The sequence below is a fragment of the Coturnix japonica genome, chromosome 1 (assembly GCF_001577835.2).
Source record: "Coturnix japonica isolate 7356 chromosome 1, Coturnix japonica 2.1, whole genome shotgun sequence".
Taxonomy (NCBI): Eukaryota; Metazoa; Chordata; class Aves; order Galliformes; family Phasianidae; genus Coturnix; species Coturnix japonica.
The window spans coordinates 52,749,605-52,768,786 of NC_029516.1; the positions used below are offsets into that span (position 1 = coordinate 52,749,605).

At 43.9% G+C, this 19,182-nt stretch overlaps 1 protein-coding gene across 1 annotated transcript in view; it reads right to left on the reverse strand.

Annotated features, from left to right (window-relative positions):
• The window catches only part of TMTC1 (transmembrane O-mannosyltransferase targeting cadherins 1), a 138,689-nt gene that overhangs the window by 35,127 nt on the left and 84,380 nt on the right, over positions 1 to 19,182 (reverse strand). Inside the window, exons 10-11 of the mRNA XM_015865935.1 lie at positions 12,589 to 12,753; positions 4,793 to 4,906 (exon numbers count right to left, since the gene is read on the reverse strand). Of these exons, the coding sequence (XP_015721421.1) occupies positions 4,793 to 4,906; positions 12,589 to 12,753 (279 nt within the window). The remainder of the gene's footprint in view (positions 1 to 4,792; positions 4,907 to 12,588; positions 12,754 to 19,182) is intronic.

Genomic DNA, 19,182 nt, shown 5'->3' on the forward strand with positions numbered 1-19,182 from the left:
TAGGCATTTCTGAGGAGTGATGAAGTTTCAAGCAATATCAAGCAAATGAGCCTATGGAAGAAGCAGGACAAAAGCTTGTTAGCTATTAGCAACAACAAAAATATCTTCATTAGCACATCACAGATATTCTTCATAGTAGCATAAGGTTGCACAGCCTTGTATTCTCACTCACAGACGTGAGAGTGGCAAAACAAGTCTTATTTTAGATAACAGTAAGACTATTTTATCTCCAGCTACAGGAGGTCTCTGAAATTCCTAGCAACAGCAGTAAGAATTTTCAGGCTGGCTTTCAAAGTAGCCATGGTCAGCTCCATCTCAGCTCCATCTCATACTTCTGTCCTTTGCTTTTTGCAGGAGCAGAAAACAAACATCTCCTGGGGTCACTACCATATGTCAGGCAAACCACCAAAGCAGTGAAACCCAGCAGTGTGCTTTTACTGTTTCATTGAAGGTGAGCTAAAAGCTTTATAAGCTATTGCTACAACCACAGAATGCCAGCTGTTGGTAAAATCTGCTTTATGGATAACTCATTTTGCAGCTCCAAAGGGCTATGCCCCTATTTGCTTTTCCTCAACCTGAATTACGGGTGGAGCTTTTCCCATGTACACAAAGCTTTTTTGTTTTTCTTTTCATTCTCCTCCTCTCCAATTCAAATTATGCTGCTGTTCTCTACTTCTGCATATAGTTTCAGCTTTCATTTCCTTCACTCTTGGGCAGCATAACTGGATTGCACTAATTACCTAAATCAGGCTCCATCAGGACACTGCATCACTGGCTAGTTGGCAGGGGTAACCCCTTTGAGGAGCCACCTGCAAAGAGTCTCAAACACAGCAGCGTATCAGGAGCTAGCTGATGGTATCAGTTATCGAGTTTGCCTTGGAAACCTGCCCTGTAATTTCAGTGTCACACATTCTTCTGCTTCACCATTTAGCTGAAGAGGTAAACCAATACATGAAGTGGAGGAGTCTGCCTACAGATGCCTTCAAAAGTAGGAATGGGATTGTGTTTCCTAGGATTTAGTCCCAAACATTATTATTTCCCTATGTAAACTATGTGCACTTCAACATCTTTTCACACAGCCATAGCTACACCACCTGCCTACAGCACAGGAGCAATAGGCCACATTCACTAAGCAGTGATGTGGCAGCTGACACTTCTGGCAGAGAAGCAGCAAGTGGAAACGCATTGTTACATTGGTGGAATGGTAATTGCAAGCAGTTAAAAGAGCCAAATGCGGACTGACAAGATCACTTTTGTTTAGCAAACAGTTAAACTCATTCACCAGAGATCAAGCAAACGTACACTGCAGGTTTGGCACAAGCTTTGGGAGCAAGCGGGAATGATTAATGAGCCATCAGCCACGTGCCTCAGAGAGAGCTGCTACAGCAGTTCTGCTCCTACTTGTACCTCCCAGAAGTTGCAGGGTGCGGTGGCAGCAGTCTGCTTCCCTATTGACTCCGTTTTCCCTATTAATTCCCTATTGACATGCCCACTGCTACTCATCACGCTAGGCAGATGTGATATTTTGATCTCCCATCCTTCTAACAGAGCTGCTGCTGGATAGCTAAACCTCTTGACTAAGCTTGTATTTTCTGTCATCTGGAGAGAGTGGATTAATCTGAACTCACCTGGAGATCAAACACATAGTGAAGGGTACCTGGGGGAATGTCACAGAAGCTGATGTTGTTAGCATTCAAGGCCAGGTTGGATTGGGCCCTGGACAGCCTGATCTAGTGGAAGGTGTCCTTGCCCATGGCAAGGGATTGGAATTTGGCAGGGGCTTTAAGGTCCCTTTCAACCAAAACCATTCTGTGATTCTTAATGCTGCCTCAGCTTCCCAGCTTCTCATCCATTTTCAGGTTAGGCCAGTGGCCAAAAATATTCTGAATCATCAAAATGTGGTCAGGACAGTACAACTATTAATTTCCTTCTTTCTAATTGTAGAATAATTGGTCTACAATCAGGGGCCGTGATTTGCAAAGGTGGAGTCTGTGAGGATGCATAAAATAACTTGGACATGAAAACTGTTCTATTCTGCAGCACCTATCTAGAGTATCCGCCATCATGTTATTTGTCCTATATCCATCTCCTTTTCCATCTCTCCATTGTAGCCACCGCCATAGGCACTCATCTGGCACTGTGAGGCCTACACAGGAGGCCAAACACTTCAGATGGGTATGTCTGAGGGGAAAACGTGGAATGTAGTTCTCCATAGGCAAACATATCACTATTTTTAATCACATCACTCTATTGTGTATCGTACAGCCTCAACAACCCAGCATCAGAGCACAAGACAGAACCACTGAGACACTGGGTACCTGGGAAGCGCTTCCATATGGACTTGCACCCTGAACAGGCCTTGGATGCTCTATAAACAATACCAGCAGCACAAACTGTGCCATCTAATGCAACTGAGGAAACGTTTGAAACCGCGTTTCAAAATAGACTCTCTTGTAACTGAAATACTGCTGAGCAGAAGACAACATTGTAATTATAATAAATGAGTGCTGCTGAGTCAGAGGAGGAAAAAAATGTTTTGCCAGTAAATCCGATTTATGCAGGCAGAGGTGATGTCAGTAGGAGCAGAAAGCAGTGATGTCAGTAGGAACAGAAAGCAGTGAGTGATGTTAAATTCCATACTATCAAGCTCAATGTGGAGTTTGGAAGGTATTTGTTAGTCCTTCTCCTTTCTTTCATGGGCCTTTTCTGGAGATTGCTTGGAAAAGAGCTATGGGAATTATTAGTGACTACAAAAACTTGCATAACAGCAAAAGTGATAGCATCTAGGAGGGATGCTCTGAAAGTAATGCCTCCTATTTGATTATGGTGGCCCATGACATCAGAGGTAGATGCTACTGATATAGCAGTAGAGGCTGAACCTTCCCACCAATATCTCAATACATTTTGCTGCCCTGTGACAGATGGCAGCAGAGGAAGAGTCTGACAAAATGGCATCTGACAAAGAAGTACACATGAAGCAAAAGAAACACAGAAAAAATGTCAGCCATTGACATTCATTGACGCTTGCTGAATGTTTATGAAGTGGATGTGAGCACAGTGAGGCGGTGGATGGTGCATTTCAGCAGCAGTGACAGCAACGTGGAAGACAAGCCACATTCCAGATGGCCATACAGATTTTTACAAACACAGCATGCAGGCTGGCAAAAATGCACAGCTAATGGTGGTGACTGTTGAAAAATAGTGCTTTGTAGCTGAGAATTTGCTCTGTCAGACAGCGCTATTGTGCTTTTTGTAGCTGTTGTAGTTTCCATGGAAATAAATTGGAGGCATTACTTTCAGAGCAACCTACATACATCCATTTATTCTATCAAGCAGCAGATTAGAGGAGAAGCTGATCACTGTATGGAGAACTGTCTTCTGATAATAAGCTCTTCAGTGTGGTATTTAGAGGTGTAAACAAATCCAATGACGGGAAGCTGACGTTAAACAAAATAGACTAAAAATAAAGGAGGACATTTTCAACAGCCAAGGTAATTAACCTTCAGTCCAGCTTACTGATGGCTGTACTGGATTTTCCATTCCTGGAAATGTTAAAAAGTAGGATGGAGGTTTTTCTAAATGACTTCCTAAATCCCGAGTATGGAAAAAGAGAAAAGGATGCTACACAAAATCTAAAAATCACCTTCACCTAGTTTCACTCAATCCTTCGTGACAAAATGACATCATGCCCTCCCAGTTCATGGGTGGGTTAAGAGCCCTTGAGAGTCTCTGGCACAACCCTGTCAGCTGGCAAGAAGATAAAATATAGGTGTAATTCCCAGAGTTTCTTCCCGCGCCATATGTCAGGAAAGAATATTTCTTGCACCTCCTGACATGCCCTTTTGTGCTACATTCTTGCCACTAGAGCTACTCCTTACATTGTCTGCCCTTTCCACACGTGCCTTTTTTCTTGGTGGCACTGTCTGCACCCTTTATGCTGGCTCTTCTTTGCCACTCCCATTTTACCTGCACACCTTTCTGCAGGGCTAGTCCCTTCTCTCAGGACTGGAGGGCAGCAAGGGAGCATCCAAAGCCCTGGGCAAGCATCCCCTGTAGGGCAGCAAATGGAGGGACACTGCCTGCAGAGAGTTGCCCCTATTTCATGTGGGGTCAGGAGATGTGTTGCCCAGGACCTACCACGTGCACAGCCTGGGCCAGGTGATCCTGCATATTATAGCCCTGCCCTTGGCCCAGATTTACCCTGTGACTGTAAGCAAGGCAGTTCACCTTCCTGCTTCAGCCTCCCCCTTTGCAGAACTATGGTAATTATATTTACCTGCTACTGCACAGGAGCATTGTCGGCACCAATCAGTTTAGTGTTCATGCAAAGCTTTGCGGACAGTAGCCTCAATAGAAGCAGTAAGTACTATTATTATTGCTCTACTTCAGATGGCTACAGCACTGGCATTTTCCAGGCATGCACCATTAACAATTTACTAAGATAAATGGCCCAGGAACCTGAAAATGCATTTGTGACAACTACCTCCTGCTTACCAGCACACATTCAGCCAAGTAAATGACACCTCATTGCTCAATGTGTAGCTATGGTAACATTTATATCTCATATTGAAGTATACACACAAACACACACGGAACTGGAGGGAAGCCAGGCTCCCTCTTTTAATGACACACACAACACTGAGCCAAGGAACTTTCCTAACCTCTGAAAGCTGAGCTGTCCCCAGGGAGGGAGCTGGGGGGTGAGGAGCAGGCAGCCCTTGCCAGAAAGGGATGCGCTACTGGTGGGCTGCACCACACAGCGCGAGCCTAGCTGGGGTTTCAGGGAACTTACTTGAGAGCAGTCTTGTAGTGGTAGATCGCTTCAATGTTACGGCCTTGGTCTTTCAGAAAATTGGCGTAATTGTAGTGCACCTTGGCGTTGTGGGGTAGAGTCCTCACTCCTGAGCTGCAAAGAGAAACAGAAGCAGGATGGTGTAAACACCAGCATGGACACTTTCCCTGTGGTGAGACTGTGGTAATTCAAAATAAAATGTGTTAAATTGAAAGACCCTAAAAAGCCTTATATTCAGTGGGAAAGTATGCAGTACTTTCTGTAATACAGCTGTAACAGGCTCCCTCATCTCCAGCCCTGCTTAAACTTGGGTGTCACGAAGGCACCCTATGAAAACCTTGATTTCAGTCTGTCAGCTGCAGGCACCAGAAAGAAGTACGCTTTCCATAGGCATCAGCCACTAGAGGGGATTCACAGCACACTCTGAGCACCCGGCCAGCACATATATATGCAGCACAGCACTGAAAAGAGTGTGACCAGGAGGGGAGGGCTAACACGCTTGCCCTGAGCTGGCAAGTAGTACGCTCTCCATTATAACATATGACCATGGATGTGTGCGACTGCACATCCAACCCAGCCCTCCCCTTCATCCTCTTTGCTATGCAGATTGTACTGAATGTTTGGAATTAATAACGAGGGTGCAAAGACAAAAAAAAAAGAAGAGCAGGCATGTGCTTATTTACTTAATTGACAGCACATAAAGCAAGGTACACTCTGCACAGCTGGAGGAAATGCTGCTTGGAGGTTATAGTTAGAAAGAAATCTCAAGAGCACGTACACCATGGAAACATTTCCCCTGCAAGAACCCAGAGAAATCAGAATGCTGTTTAACAGGGAAATCCTTTCCAGCACATAAATAGGGACTCTCTGAGGTAATGGGAAATAAAAGTGGATTAAACGGTTCACGTAAAAGCAGAAAAAGCACTGTTTCTCACTCACAAGCAGATCCCTGCCAGCTGCTGTCTTCCCTCCTTTCTCCCCATCAGCTCTGAGCTTCCTACTCCAGGTAAGAAACCCAGGAGTTAGGGCATCCCAAGCCTTACTCTGCCTGCAATGTCTCTGCTTTTTAACTAGGGTGGGCAGTGAAGTTAACCATGAAAAAACGAGGTTGCAAACAGCTTCTACAGTGTGTAGAAGGCACCCACAGGTGCCCAAGCCCTCTGTTAGAGATTTCTTTTTAAGTGGCACTGGAGAATCTTAGTGGCAAATCTGCTGCCTTTTTGGTTATCTGCAGCCAGTGGCATCAAGCGTCACTAATGCCTTCTTGTGAGAGCTTCCAAAGCTTCGCCCACGGCTGCCTTACGGAGTTCAGAGCAACACAGCCACAGTTTGCCTACAGAAATCAAAAATAGACCTTGCAGTTGACTTCCTAATCATCAGGTACTTCCAAATTACTTACTGGGAGCACTACAGGAATAAGACATTTTGTGACTAATCGTTGAATTAAATCAGTTAATTGATGCTATTCTTAAGAGAATGATTTTCTATATTAGTTTTCACAAAGATATACTGCACCAGCAGCAAGTAATGTGTGACTGCTATGGCTGTGTTAATTTCCATTGGCCTTGGGAGCTATTAACTACACACTTACAACCTCTGGGCATTACCGGAATATTAATTCTTATACAGAGAGGGTTGAATTACATCAGTGACAGCATTACAGGCAGAAACGCAGACTCAACGCTGTTACCATCTCAGAGCTATGTGCAATGAATTGTTGGCTGCGTTATAGCCCCCGCTGAAACAGAGCACACCGAGTTAATGGTGAGAAGTATGTTACATATGCAGTGCTGCAGTTCTAACGAGATACACTTTTAACAGTAAGATGCATACGTTTAAATATTTTAATTCTGGGCTGTTTCTCTTTAAATAGAATTTATTACTAATCCTGCTGGTCCCATTTATTAAAACGTCACCGATAAAGCTCTTTCATCTGCACGATTCTGCTGTGGGTGGGGGTGACATAGGAAACAGAAACTGGCTTGAGTTCGAGTCATTATGATGCTGGCTTCTGCATCACACCACTCACATTCCCTGACCTATTTATTCTCCTTGCATGGGTGGGGAGGGGGATGTTTGGTTTTGCAAATGCACACAGCAATGACTGAGGTGAACTGCTCCTCGACTCCGCACTGTCAGCAGCATTGCTAACACCCAGCTGGAGGAAGAGTGGATTTTTTGGAGAGTTTAGGCAAACACTTCTGCTAATTGATTCTTGACCAGCTGAGAACACTGTTTGCTCACTGACAGGGGAAACAATAATGTCCACGAATGAAAGCCAAGTGGGAAGGGGTGGAGTATAAATAACGAAGCAGAACACAATGACTTTCCATTTCTGCTTCCCTCAAGCCCGCAGTCACTCACAGTTTCAATCTCTTTTTCCAGCTTCTCTTCCAAACTCTCCCGTCTCCCTCCTCCCCGTCCCAGCACATTTGCCCTTCTGAAAACCTACGGGCCCACTCTCCAGCCAGCCAGAAACAAGTCAACTGAGAGGCAAAGTCACTCATCAGGAGCATTTCCTTCCTTTCTGATTTCCACGACAGCGCTAAATAACATAAATGGAAAATAAGCAATAGGAAAGCCATCTTACGTAGCACTTCCTCCCCATGGAAAGGAGGCAGCCTGTTAGTCATAACGCAGAGAAACAAAATGCCATTGGCACTTCCAACCTCAAACCCAAATCCCATTTAGCTAGCAAAAGTCTCCCATGATATTGTTTTCCTCAGTGCTTGTCCCACTCTGCAAAGTTTGGGGCAGAAAGTACAGTGATTTTCTGTGATTTTCATATGAAAAGCATTCAGTTTGCAACAAAATGAAACCACTTCTGTCTCAGCAGGAACCTTGGGACACTGAACTGATATCTTCTGCTATGGGAATCATTATCACCAAAAAAGGTTCCCTGTGGCAAAATGTTCCCCGGGCTCATATCACTGCATTGATTTTCATAGATATCAGCACAGGACTCTGAGCCGTTCTATAGAAGATGCACAAAATGCAAGGGAAATTGCTCTTCTTAGCTGAGTTGACTTTGAGAATTAACAAAAGCACACAGCAATAAAGGTCTCCTTTGGAGTAGGTTGGTTATTTTTCTCCTGTTTCTTTTTTCTGTTTTTGACTAGGTTGGGGTTTTTTTGCACATTACTGAGGTCAGCAGACCTGAATAGGGAGGGAGAACCACCAGCTAAGAAAGAGCCACTTCTATATAGTTCCTTTACTGGCTACAGCCGTACTTCCAGACACTGTCATAAATGTGAGCTGTGCATGCAATGCTTTCCAGGAGCAATAGGAAATGTGGCAGCTTCACAAACCTTGAGAAGGTTGACACAGCGGATGCAGGGGTTAGCCCACAGCCCTCATCTCGCTCTCTTTGCCTGGCTGGAGCCTGAGCTCCTTGCCTGTGCATTCATTCTATAGGGCTGTTCCCTAAATATTTAACAAATAATCCTTCCTTGTCCACCAGCTAATACACTCAAGCAAACCTGATGCTTCTAGAAACGTGTGCTTCAATAGCTGTATCTATACATCTAGTCACTTTTTATGCTTGTGGGTCATCTGCTCCTCACTTTTAGTCTTTGCACGCACACTTATGCACAAATGTGTAGATGCATCCTCTTCTCAGGTGATATCATTTTCTTTCACACTGAGGGGGTCAGGACTCAGAGGGATTTCAGGTTCCTCCAAATTTGCACCCTGTACTGGAGCCCAAGAGTTGTGGCGGCCATTAGCAGGGAGGGTGATGACACTGGCAGCACTGTGTCAAATCAGGGCAAACCTTGAGAATTTAAAAAGATGGGGTGCAAAGTACAACACTGACAACATGCTGAGAATACATCCACATCTCCTGGGGGGAAAAAAAGTGCAGACAAAGTATGTATAACAGAACCAAGGGAATTGAGACAGACTAACACTGAAGAAACACATCTAATCAAATGGAGGAACTGAACGGAGAGGTGAAGGGGAAGAATGAAAGGAGGGAAAAATCGGTAATTAAGTGGAGGAAGAAGAATTGAGAACTAAGAATGGGGATAAAGATCTTCTCAGCACATACTTCTTTAAAAAAATCTACACATAGACAGACTACCAAGTAGGATGATTTATGTCTCCTTTCCTCATATATAGATTTGCCCTGTTTCCTTATTATTTTCTCTCAAACTGCTTTACTGATCCTTATCTCCTCCTCCTGCTCTGTCCTTTCTAATTTATTGCTGCCTAACATGCCTCCATCCACTGCTCCCTCCTTCACTCCTCTCAACATCATCCCATATACAGCCTCCACGCTCCTTAGATAATGAAATTATCTTCTTGTTCCACTCTTCTACTGTTGTATTTCTTTCCCATCCTACCATATTACAGAATCCCAACAGATGTTTAACACCTAAGAAAAAAGATCTTAAAGGACAACAGAATGCCAACATGGTTAAATAGCATAATAAAGAAGGCCATGAGAAATTAAAAACACCCATTTAAAAAGTAAACTTTGCAGCTGAAGAGGTAAAAAAGATAAGTGTATGAACTTAATTCGGTTAAACATAAACCATAATTAGGCAGGCCAAAGGAAAAACTTGCTAAAGACATCAAAGCTAATAATGCAATACATCAGGTATAGAAAATCAGCCAAAGATCCACTAAGGAAAATATATGATGGAAGTTCTAAAAGTAATGCTTAAAGATGAAAAGGCACAGCAGGAGAGCTCACTAAAGGGAACTGAAGGTCTTCCCCACACTAGAACTTTTCCTTAGAGGGCCAAGTCCAAAGCATTGTCTCAAACTAAAGTGGCACTAGGAGAAGCATTGAAACAAACCGACACCAAGAAAACTTAAAAATCCAGAGAGCCTGGTAGCATGCTTGCAAAGGAAAAAAAATGTGAAGCTTCTATTAGCTGCAGTATGTAACCGATCATTTAAATAAGCCTTAATATAGGAGAAATGGGAGATGACGAACATGATGTCAGCTGCCTCCACCCAAAGGATATGGGGAGTGACAGAGCAGCAAGTCTGATTTCCTGTTCAAATAATATGGGAGAAACAGCAATAAAACTAGATCTAGCAAACTTCTGGATAGCTACAGTCCAACAGGGAAGAATTTAACCTTGAATTTTGCAGAAAGAAGTCGGGTGAACAGATCTGTTGTTCTTTGATAGACTCAACAGGTGTGTGGTACTAAAGCCACTGAAAGCTTTTATGAAAGCCCAGTCAGTTTCAATCGTGTCAATGTTGTGCACCTGGATGCTCAAAAAGGCTTTTGATAAAATCCCTCACTGAAGTTTTCCCATTTCTTAAAGGCATTGTGGAATAAGATGGAAGGTTTTCTTGTGAATCACTGTCTGCTTGAAACACAGCAAGAGAACAGGTTGGTGAAAAGTTTTCCTAAATGGAGAAGACTACAAGCAGGGTTCCCAGGAGCCATGTGCTGGTACTTAGGCTGCTTCACGTGTTCACAAAAGATCTGAATATGGAATCAAACAAGGAGACAACACATTTACAAATGACAACATAAATTACACAGCAGGAATTAAAGCTAACTAAAACGTGTTGCAGAAGGATTTCGCAGTATTGAAGACTGAGCAAGAAAGTGGCAAATGAAATGGAATTCTGTTACAGGTACAAGTTTTAGATTGGTGTCTACACATCAGACATTTCCACTCATAGTAGCAGAACTAGAAGACTCCAGCACAAAAAAGAGGCAGCTCTGGGTGAGGGTCTAGGGGAGAGACTGGGCTGTATAGGCACAAAAGGCACATGAAAAGTGATCAGCTGATGGATTACTCCCTACTCATTCAAATCACCAGGACTAGAGAAAACCAAGAAAGATGATCAGGCAGAACATTCATGACATACAAAAGGGAAGCTGTTTTGCGCACACTGTGTAATTTAACGATGGAGTCCAGTGCACAGGATGCTGTGGAAGCCAGAACTATAAATAGATTTGAAAAAGCAGCCAGAGAAATTAATGGAAGAAAACTCCATCAGCAGCTGTTAAATGCAGAAAAAAAAACAAAACCAAAAAAAAAAGCAAATGAGTCCTGAGTCAGGAAGACTTTAAACTGGAGACCAGTGCAAGCTAGGGAAAGATTGAGAGAAACGTCACTGCTGCTTGTGTCGTTCTTAAATTGCTTGTATAGGCATCTGCTGACAACTGCTTTCAGAGGCGATACCAGGTAATCCAGCACAAGCACACCTACACTCTTGCCTTCTCCTCATAAGCCTAGGGCAGATATCTTTCCTAGACTTGTCCCCAAAAGACCAAAGCTGGCCAGCCTAACCCACAACACCAAACACATTACCTAGTCCAGCATAATGCCGTGGGCAACACCAAATCCCTACCTCAGGGCACTGTGTCCAAGCTCTGGCTCAGTGCTGCACTAAAGCAGTTCCATGGCTTCTGACTTTGATCTGGTTTGTGGAAGACCCCCTTGCTTTGAACGTAGGCAAAACAGATACAAGTCTATTTCAAGCATAGATGTGACACTGAGGGACATGGTTAGTGGGCACGGTTGTGATGGACTGATGGCTGGACTGCGTGGTCTTAGTAGTCTTTTCCAACCTTAATGATTCTATTATTCTATTTGCATCCAACTAAGCCAAAGCAACTACGGGCCATGTCCCTTTTGTGACAGAAACCCCTGGCACACCGAATCATCACAAGCTGAGCAATATCTTCGTCTCATCCACCCCAGTTCGACTTCATCGCTCTTAAACACTGGTGACCAAGTATTATGCAACATGACACAGGTGATGCCTAAAGCACAACATGTGGAATTGCCACCTTCCCAACCCCCTTTCAACAAGAGAGTCACCCAATTTGGGAAGCTGTCTGGCTTTCCTGCCAGTGGCCAACACCAACCAGTATGGCTTGGACTGGAACCACATTTAACACGAAGCTGTGAGAGCCCAGACTAGTCACCATGGCTGCTGCTGTCTGAACAGCAAACAGAGGTTCAGAGAGACAGGCAATGAATTGTGTTGGAGTAAAGAAAAGCGCTACTCCAGATTTAAAACAAAATTCCACTAACGGAGCTCCAAAGACTCCAAAGAGTGTCTCCTGGAGTCTGAAAGGTATACATAAAAAGTGATTTCATACCCTTCAGTGCCGAGTAAATTAAACTTTGCTCTGGCCAATAAGTTAGAAAATAAAGCTAAGCAACCAGTGTGCAAATCACCTGTGTTTCTACAATTACCTCACAATTAGACAACTGCTGAAAGCAGCTGGAAGCAAATGCAGTACATTTCCTAGCAAAACACAAAATGAAACAGTCTGTTTCAATGCAGAAAAATACATAAATGAGGTTATAAAGAGAGCTGTTTGGCAAAGAGTAATCAAATAAAATGAAATATGGTACATTAAGCTTGGCACTTTGTTGCATTTCATTTTTGTCATTAAGAATACTGCTAAAGAAAATTCAATATATTCAATAGCGTTACTATGGTGTTTTCGAGGGCTGCAACAAAATTCTGCTATGTCCTTAAAAAGGAAAGCATTACGTTATTGGTAAATCTACAGTACTGAAGTTATTTAAAAGCAGAGCCTTAAAAATGCTATTGCCAGAACAAAAGTTTGTGCGTACGCACATAAAGTGCTGACACCAGTTTTTGCACAGCTGTCAGAAAACAGAAAGTAGGTGGTGGTGGTTACTTTTTTTTATGTATAATAATCAAAATGTATAATAATCGCATCACTGCAATAATAGCTGGATTAGTCCTTGTGACATAGCAAACCATTTATTCCAGGTAGCAAACACGCACAACTTACTTTAAACAATATGAAAACACCAGTATTCTCCCATGTTTGCCCATACCTGAACAGGGACTCTCTGGAGAGCCAGATTTCATTCTGTTTCACGGTCTTCCAAGAGAACAGCAGCAGCAGTAAAACGAAGAGACTCAGAACAATAATTCTCCACTTATTTAACCACGTAGTCAGCTTTTTCAGACCATGGACAAAAAGGATGCAGTACCCCATGCTGAAAGAAAAGTGAAAAATGGAAAAGGCACAGTTACATTTCAGTACTCCAGCTTACAAGCAACACCGTTCAGTATCACATTTATTACACAATCACTGTTTGGGTTGTTGTGGGTTTTTTTTTAACTAATTATATTGTCCAAGATAACAAACATGAATTCAGCAGCATTTTTCTTCAAGTCACTACATAATTTCCAAATTAATCTAAATGACAGACCCAGATGCCAGAAGTATAGTAGCGTGCATAATCCCACACAGTGTAATGGTAGCCTGCACCACTCTGTGGAAGGCAGCTGCCTTTCCCAACAGCAAGCTAGCAAAGCATCATGTAATAACAGTAATACTGAGTACTACCAAAGGGAAAAGAATTACGGCACAATGAAGGCTCGAGCAAACAGCCCCAGTGGTGGCTGCTATTAGTGCCAGTCTGCACAGCATGGAACCTGAAGAGGAGTAAGACACAGCTGGAGGGGGGTCAGAGGCCACCCCAAAAGGTTCTGGAAAGAATCATGTTTTGAACTGAGGTCTTGCTCCTGTATAGCTTTAGACTAAGTAATTATTATTTCATGCAGATGTTGCCCATCCTTCCAGTGACTCCCTCTAAGCTGGAAATGCAGGGCTTTGAGCTGCTGTACTTAGCATACTGCTAATTTTGCTCAGCATTTTCAGGAAGGAGTAACAATTGCTATTGCCTGAGGTGCTTCATTAGCTTATCTGTAACTATTTAACCCAAACTACTACATATTGGGCTACAGCTCTCACTAGATAAAAATTCAGCTCCAGACTTAAAGTCTGTCTTGGCCCCGGCAGCTCTCTCCAAAGAAAAGAGGCAGAAGAGGGATCTGAAATAGCACTTGGGGATCACTGATGCACTGTGTCTGTTCTGCTATGTGGGCTCTACCTAGAGAGGAGTGCCAGTGAGATTGCTACAAGGGAATAAAAAGTAAAAACATAACTCCCTGGTCAGAGGTAACGTTGCAAGCAAGTATGCAATACAGTGTAAGTCTATCTGGAAAACAGAAAAATGTCTCATCTTTGAGGAGCTGTGAACACGTTTCCCTGCAATTTCTTGGCCCAATGAAAGGCTGGAGATAATGCTAAGATGCTATACAGAGATGGACAATCTGTTCTTACTAAGGAAGCTTTTACATGCTGATCAGAGCCTGCCACCTCTGCTGTGAACTGATCTGCACCAGGTGCTGCCTCTTGCAGGGCAATAGTGTCATATAGGGCACTGAGAGAGGCACAGACATAGGAGACAAATCCAGAATAAACACCAGTTCCAGAGATCACTCTAAACGTTGGCATTAGGTCAGAGTTTTCATATTTGTCAATATTTATTTTCACTTAACTACATTTTTGTGTGGCTGAAACACATTTTTTACAGCACTCGCACTGCTTTTTTTTCCACAAATTCTTTTGCACACATATGTTTATTGCACCTACATTAATTGCAAGCAGACACTTAGAGCCACAAACTGAGATGCCGGTGCCAAACAACCCAGCCTTTATAGCTGCTGAACCCTCCTTTACCACTCTGAAAAGCTAATCTCAGTAATAAGCCCTCCCTTCCCGATGAGAAATGCCTCGAAAACCTGCAGATTGTTTTCATTCTGTTTTTTAGCCTTTTAGCAATTTAATCCTTCCCTTGAAATTAATTACCTGACATAAACATTACTTAATTGCTTTAGCACAAAGCTGCTTTCAAAAGACATTCCCTACACCTTCATGTTTTTGAGAATGGGCCTTTCCAAACAGAATGGTGAATGCATCCAGAAAACAAAATATGCAAACGTCAATGTCTTGGTATTTCTATCAAACCCTGCCCCAGCTGCTAGGGATGTTGGCCCCAGCAGCATGTCCAGCTCTGCACTGTGGCTGCACAGACACAGCAAGGATGCTGCTTCCCTTCCAGGGGAGATTTTCTAGCACCTGTGACAGCTGCACACTGAGGCTGCAGAGGGGTGAGGGTAAAGGTCCATCTCAGGCTGTGATTTGCCTCTGAGCTGCACAGGGCTCACTTAGAGACCAACAGTCAATAACCCAAAGGCAATCATAGAATCACAGAATCATTAAGGCAGTAAAAGGCCACTAAGGTCATCTAGTCCAACACCAACCCAACACCACCATGCCCACTGACTACATCTCTCAGTGCCACATCCACACAGTTCTTGAACACCTCCAGGGACAGGGACTCCATCACCCCCCTAGGCAGCCCATTCCTGTCTCTTCTTCCACATTCAGCAAGGGTTCAGTATGGAGGGAAATGGTCTCCCAAGTGGCTGCCAGAAGGCAATCATGGAGTCAAATCATAGGAACCCAAAGCTGCAAAGCTGCTCTGATGAAATTAGGACTGTGCTGTAGTTGTGCCACAATTACAGTCTATTTAAAGTTAATGTATCGGTACTACACAATGCACAGGTATTCAGCAGAAGGGAAAAGAAGGAAGAGGACCAGAAAGTGTGAATCTGATAAGTTTGTCTTAAAACTTCAGACAATTCCCTGTCTCAAATCAACAGGGGAAGGGTAGAGAGTATCGACTACATTGCTTTGCCAGGGACCCTTCAGTGCAAGTGTCAGCAGAGCCACATGTCTGCAGTTTTTCCTATTACATGTATTTTTCAGTCCCAACCTCTGGCTGAGGGTAGATGGAAATGTCCTGGCTAAAAGGTTTTGCAGACCAAGGACTATAAAGCACTCACATGTCCTTTGCTGCCCGGAAAGCAGGTGCATTTGTGGTTTCTGTGCCAAAAACTGTTTGCAAAACAACCATCTGCAACATCCCTAAATCTATTATTTGACATTATCCTGGGCAACATCAGAAGAGGGGTGGCCAGCAGGGTGAAGGAGGGGATTGTCCTCTTCTGCTCTGCCCTCCTGAGGCTCCACCTGTAGCACTGTGTCCAGCACTGGGGCCCCCAGCACTAGGAGGACATGGAGCTGTTGGAGTGGTTCAGAGGAGGGCCATGAAGATGATCAAAGGGCTGAAGCACGTCTCCTATAAAGACAGCCTCAGAGAGCTGGGTTTGTTCAGTCTGGAGAAGTGCCAGGGGAGATATCACTGTGGCCTTTCAATACTTAGAGAGAGCTTATTAAAATGAGAGGAATTAACTTTTTTCATGGGTAGGTGGTGATAGGACAAAAGGGAACAATTTTAATCTAAAAAAGGGAGAGATTTATATTAGATGTCAGGGGGAAATTTTTCACTGAGAGGGTGGTGAGGCCCTGGCACAGCTGTCCAGAGAAGCTGTGGGTGCCCCATTACTGGAGACACCCAAAGCCAGGTTGGATGGGGCCCTGGGCAGCCTGAGCTGCTGGGTGGCAGCCCTGCCTGTGGCAGGGGGTTGGGGCTGGGTGGACTTTTAGGCCCCTTCCAACCCAAAGCATTCTAAGATTCATACATGATCCTTTACATTTCTTGCACCTCTCTTTACCTTTCTAACTTGAGATCAAATGATGATGGTGAAATCATGGCAAAACCAGACCCTTCTCCACATCCACTGATCTACTCTAAACAAAAAACAATAATATAATATAATAAATGCTGCTTCATTTTCCCACAAATGCAGAATTGCTCTTACTCTACAACCCACTTCTTTCACAGCAGACTAAAAAATCCTGGTATTGAAATTAGCTTTCATATAAAGACCATAATGTCTGGCAACAGTAAAGCACCAAGCTTTCTAGGACTGTGCTGCTGCACAGCAATATGCCTTAATGGCTGCTGGATCTGAGCAGCCCAGGACCACTCATTCTGTGGGTTTTAGCAATGGGCAGCAGCCCAGAGAAGGTGGTGAGAAGACCATGCACTGGTGATACTGCACTCATCTGTTTCAAGTAACTTGCTGAGTGACTCTAAGACACTTCCTGCATGGTCTGGGGCCCTGGGCAGCCTTATCAGGAGAGTGACAACCCTGCCCATGGCAAAGGGTTGGAATTCAATGATATTTAAGGTCCCTTCCAACCCAGCCCATTCTATGATTCTATGGTTAATGCTGCCATGACACTGCAATCACTTACAAGCACACAAAGCACAAATACACCAGTTTTTCTTCTTGAGTGCCAGGGGACTCAATTCCATACAAAAAAATATTAGCTCCCTGGGAAATCAGACTTTACTCACACGCATTTAAAGAAGCCTCCAAAGTACCTTTCATCAAAGACCTACTTCCCACTTGAAAAAAATGAATACATTTAAGTACTAATTTCTAAGCATCTTCATAGTTACCTTTACACATATCTATGGCTGTATGATTTATTTTTGTATTAGCTGTAGCATTTCCTATTGAGAGAGAGAGAGACAGTTCTCTTACAAGGCTTTTGTCCTGGCATTGCCATCCTGTGTCATTCAAGCATGTTTCAAACATACTTTGTAGCCAAAGCAAAATAATGCTAAACAAGCCAAATCCCCAAACCCAATATTATTTTTTAGGTCCTTTTGCCACTAGATTATTGTAAAACTGCTCATCTGGTTTTTTTCTTCTTCTTCTGTAGGATAGGCAACAGCTTGCTACACAGCAGCCTTCCCCACTGTGAGAAGTCTGTGTCAGCTTAGCCCTGGGTCAGATGTGATGCACAACCTAAAGAACAGGTAACACGGCCACAGTTTTTGCTTGCGCTCACAATGAGAACACTTATAACAGGGGAACGTGCAGCTTCAGAATGTCACTGGCACTATATGAGGGCTCACACAAGAGATTCTTGCTTGGCACACAGACCCACAAGCCTCATGTTTCAGACTCCTACAATACCAAAGTGGCTGCTTACTGGGGTCCTGAATTACAGTGAGAGCAGAGCTGTGCTTGGTAGGCAAATGCTGCACGCCGTTTTACACGTTTCTGGCAGACTGCATGCAGGGAGCTATGCAATGACAGATTTTCATCTAGTTTCTGTGGTTTGTTAATATCATTCCACCTGCATGAAGTGAAGTGATAAGAGGCACAAACAGATGGGAACGAGGTGGCACACAGGCCCTGTATCCCATGGAGCGCTACAAACACCGCCTGGTTAACATAAGAGCCAAAACAGCAGACACTTAATATTTGCAAACCATAATTAGATCACAAACTCAACTTTTTCTTTGGCCACTAGGGCTTCTATTCCCAGCTGGAGCTTCTGTGGATTTGCTTACCCCCCATTCCTCTCTCCCAGTTTGGATCAGGCACCTCATTTTTCATCAAGAAGTCAAGAGTGCTTTGCTGCACTTGGTTGCTGGCCATGCTGCCTCACTGCAGACACAATGTGGTTAGCACTGCAGCTATCTGAGCACTGCAGCCTGAGATTATTGGCATGTTCCACTGCAGCAGACTGCCCACAATGGAAACCATCTCACCTCCTCTGGGAGATACATGAAGCCCTGATGCTACAAAGCACTCCCAAAAGCAGAAGCGTGTTTTATTCACATATTTTACTGTATTTTCTGAACTGTGACGTTGCAAGGTTCAGCCTTCCACTGCAAAGAGCTGCAGGGTGGGTGCTGCAGGAAGGATGCACTAAGTCCCTAACCCTGGCTGCAGGGCAGCAGCAGGTATGGCTATAAACTTGAGTGGGAGAAACTGTGCCCAAAGGATGCCTTCCTCACACTCCTTAATGGTTATTTTGGGGGTGTCAGATCTTGTGAAGTCATCGTTTGGTGGCTGGGATTTTTGGAATTGATTTAATCTCAGCTGCATGCATGTAAGCCTGGAGTAAATCTACTGATCTCAAAGCAGTTACTCCAGATCTCAGCCCAGATAAGAGTCCAAGTAGATGCATACATACAGAACAGTTATGAAAAGCGCTGCTTGGAAGCAGCCTGTCAAAGCATGGAAGAAATACTGCCCCATTTGGGGGCTGTTAATGCAATGAAAGGGATTATCTCAAAACTATACTGAGATCAGAAAGTGCACTCAGCTTTGACATTTTGCCTCAGAGGCTCTTTCTGGGCTGCAAACCTCCTTCTTGATTTCCAGCACTTAGTTCAGACGGCTCCCTTTCCCTCCATAAAAACTAACCCTTACTTTTGAGCCATTCTGAAGCGAGTTTAATCCTTGCATACACTGTTTAAATTAAGCGCATACTTTGCTGCTGCAGGGAGGTGTAGCCAGGAGCACGATGCTCTCTGCTGTCCAACCCAAATGCTGAAAGCAAACACTGGACTCTTTGAGTTTAAAGTCACTCACAAACTTCCCAGTCCAGACCCATGCACACATTCCTAGGCATAACACGCTTTTCATGCTCCCAGCCAAAGCCGCTCCAGCTCCATAGCATGAGCTGAGGATACATGCCAAAGCCATTTGAACTGCATGGGCAGGGCTGTTGCTGCAGGGGAAAAAGCTGGAAAGGCAGTGCATCCCCATTAAGCAAAATGGTTGTACTCACACATCTCTAATGGGGAGTCATTGATTGCAATAAGCATACCCTGCAAACCATTCAGGCCACTCCTGCCACT